Below are 3,415 nucleotides of genomic sequence, written 5' to 3'. Positions count from 1 at the left end.
AAGGGACCAACCAAATTCCTAGAGAGCAGGGGGAGCTGAAAGCAAGTTGAAAGTGCTATCACTATCCCTGCTATGCACATGATTACATTCCTTAATAACTCAATATTTCTGTCAGTTTGTTCCCAATATGAGTCTTGATATTTCCAGCTAATACTGAATGTCAGTTACACCTTTCTGTGTGTGTTACAGGGCCATCATCATCGAAGAGGTAAGGTAGCCGTCAAGATGGCCAACATCACTCGGGTAAGGTTTCTTTATAGTTCCTTTCTCCATATCATTTCTATTGTGTGGCTGCCTATGTGAGCTAAAGGGTTTCTATTTTCCCTCTCCAGGATGAGGAGTCAGTCTGCCGAGAGGTAAACTTTCTCCTGAAGTTCAGCAGGCACAGGAACATCGCCTCTTACTATGGAGCTTATTACCACCCTGCTCCAAACGAGGAGTCATCGGAGTATCTGGAAGTAAGAAATTGTTTGTTGCATCACATTCATCCCTTATGTGCCAAAGAGATCTCCATTGGAGGCAATAAAATACATACACGGCCTGAAATCATTCCTTCCTATTGCAGCTTGTCCTTGAGTACTGCAGCGGCGGCTCCCTGTATGACCTGATCAACAGCACCGAAGGCCAATCCCTGAAGGAGACCTGGATTGGCTATGTCTGCAGGGAGGTATTGAAGGTAAACTTGGATTAACTCCTTAAAGACTCTTCTATTATTTTACTTTACGTATACACGCTCTTTGTTAGGAATATTTAACCAAATGTCTGTTATATTCTTATAACCTACATCTCAATCTCCCCAGGCTCTCAACCACATTCACCACCACCGGGCCGTTCACAGGGACATCAAGAGCCCCAACGTGATGCTCACCAAGAAGGGGAACATCAAACTCAGTGAGTAAAACTTATAGTTGTAAGATGAATGGATGGGGGGAAGCTTCTGTGGATATAAAATACAGAGGGTATCATGATACAGGTTTTTATCTTATTGCCCTTAAAATGAATGAATTTTCCATTTATAAATTTAATCTGTCATTTCAGTCGATTTCGGACTCTGCTGGGACCTGGACCCACAGACAGGAAAGTGCAAGGAGACCGATGGGACTGCGCACTGGATGGCGCCCGAGGCCTTTAGGAGGAGGGACAGGGAACCGGAATTCGACAACAAAGTATGTTGTAGAAGCAGTAGGAGGACCCAATGGCATTTATGTGTCTGCACAAATGGGTGCTGCATTCAGTACCAATTCAGGCCAATTCAGTTACATGAGTGCTAAACATAAAGCCATTGGGAACCCCCCGGTAACAAGTAACTAAATCATACGCTAACCCAATTCTATCCTAATGCTCTTTGGTGTCTTCTTTTCCAGTGTGACATCTGGTCCCTTGGAATCACTGCCATCGAAATGGCCGAGGGAAAAACACGTAAGTGAATCACAACAATTGTGGGTTTCTGTACATTGTAACCAAGGAATTGTTACCCAGTCTGGCAAAGAGCCTTTATTTAGTCATCTGTTACATTCAGAATTACAGGCCATGCCTGTGTTTCTATGTGCAGGGGTATTGTTTGTTTGTTATGTATTGTTTGTTATAATTATTCTAAAGCAAAATGTCTATTATGGTGGAAATAGCGAATAAGCCCCAATACTTCAGCTTCGTGTTTGAAGGGACTGATATATATATGTTTTTAACTTATAGCATACGCCGATCAGAAACTAGTGTCGGAGCTGATCATCAACAACGACTCTCCGAGGCTCATATCAAGGACCTGGTGAGTCCTTCCCAGCTCATGTCACTGTGCGATGCTGATACTGCAACTCTCTGTGTCTCTCGCCTTAGCATATTAGCGATTAAAGCGATACATCTGTTTATCTTGCTCAAATCTTTTCCTTTTTCCAGGTCTCAAACTTTTGTGTCCTTCTTGGAGTCGTCCCTTGAGAAGGATCCTTCCCGGAGATGGAGTGTGGAAGAGCTCCTGCAGCACCCGTTCATTGCTGAACTGCCCCCTGCGAAGATCATCAGGGCTGAAATCGAGGAACACCTTCGGGCTGTGCAGAACCGGCCGGCCAAACAAGGTGAGGGAATCCATTATATTTGTTATGGCTGTATTATCACATCACTTAACTTACTAAAATGAGAAGCTGCTTGAGCTGGAATTGTAATAGTGGTGCTAGGAATAATAAACATATTTTTAGAGGGGTACTTTAACTTATTATTACATTTTAGTACAATAATATAATGTAAAATAATGTTGCTTTTGAATCATAGAAGTTTTATTTAGCAGCTTTCCTGTTATAAATCTCAAGTGCTAGTTGGTTGCCATTACTCTAGCAATACATGCGCTAATTAGTAGGTGCTTTTGTAAACTAAAGTTAATTCTGCGCAGCAATAGTAACAGCATTTGCATCCACTTCGCTTCCTGCAAGTCAGTAGCAGACACAGCATACTCGTAGTAGAATCATGGAACTACCGCCATGTCAAATCTGCTGGTAATTGTAGTGAAATGGGTTCAGTAGTTCAGACTAGTTGGATGAAAGGCCGTCCCAGGGATTCATTTTCATTTTTTTTCCTGACTGTGATTTTATTTATCTATATAGGATTGAGAGCAGTTCGCTGGGCCAGGGAACAGCTACGGCGGGCCAGGGAACAGCTACGGCGGGCCAGGGAACAACTACGGCGGGCCAGGGAACAACTACACGGGGCCAGGGAACAGCTACGGCAGGCCATGGAACATCTACGGCCTTGCTGGGCCATGGAACATCTACGGCCTTGCTGGGCCATGGGACATCTACAGCGAGCCTGTGACTTCTGCGCAATTGAAACATCGCCAGAACAGAAGGAGGCTCAGCAACTGGCCCTGGAGGGTTTTGCCTGTGTGTGATCCTGTGGCCAATAACATCAAGTGCCCAGGGTGAGTCTCCTGTATACCATCCAAGGAGAAAGGAACATCTGCAGAGAAAGGTACCATCTCTCCTTCTTCTACTGCTCCTTTACCACTAGGCTCTTTCCTCAGACTACCACACCTCTAGCATCTGTAGCTCCATCAACACTATCCTTGCAGCTGCCCCAGCTCCTCCACAGTGGCGTCTCCTCTTAAAATAACTGTAACTCCACCAGCAGTCTCTGCCTTTAACATCTGCATTCAGATCTGTTTTTCTAACTGTAGATCTGTTATCATTATCTGTCATCATATCTCAGACTACCACTGCTCCACCAATGATGTCTTTCCTTTAATATCTTCATTTCAAACAACCACAGCAACAGTGATACTCACCACAAATTTCTACAGATTCAGCCACAGCACCACCAGTGGGACCTTAGATTCAAATTACCATAGCTCAACCCAAGGTCTCTTCTCTTAATTTTAGCTCCACCACCTGCCTTCCCTTTATTTGTCTACTCCTCAACCAGCATGCTCTTT

The 3,415-nt window shown here is 44.2% G+C and overlaps 1 protein-coding gene across 1 annotated transcript; it reads left to right on the top strand.

The window, feature by feature from the left end:
- The first annotated feature begins 296 nt into the window (after positions 1-296).
- Positions 297-3,077, top strand: LOC108645841. The gene is made up of 4 exons (XM_031896780.1): positions 297-676; positions 801-1,419; positions 1,693-2,069; positions 2,592-3,077. Exons 3-4 carry the CDS (start codon positions 1,784-1,786, stop codon positions 2,873-2,875), a joined length of 570 nt encoding a protein of 189 aa, XP_031752640.1. The 5' UTR covers positions 297-676; positions 801-1,419; positions 1,693-1,783; the 3' UTR covers positions 2,876-3,077.
- Positions 3,078-3,415: the final 338 nt, after the last annotated feature.

The sequence above is a fragment of the Xenopus tropicalis genome, chromosome 2 (assembly GCF_000004195.4).
Source record: "Xenopus tropicalis strain Nigerian chromosome 2, UCB_Xtro_10.0, whole genome shotgun sequence".
NCBI classification, from domain to species: Eukaryota; Metazoa; Chordata; class Amphibia; order Anura; family Pipidae; genus Xenopus; species Xenopus tropicalis.
This window is presented reverse-complemented; position numbering and strand designations above follow the sequence as displayed.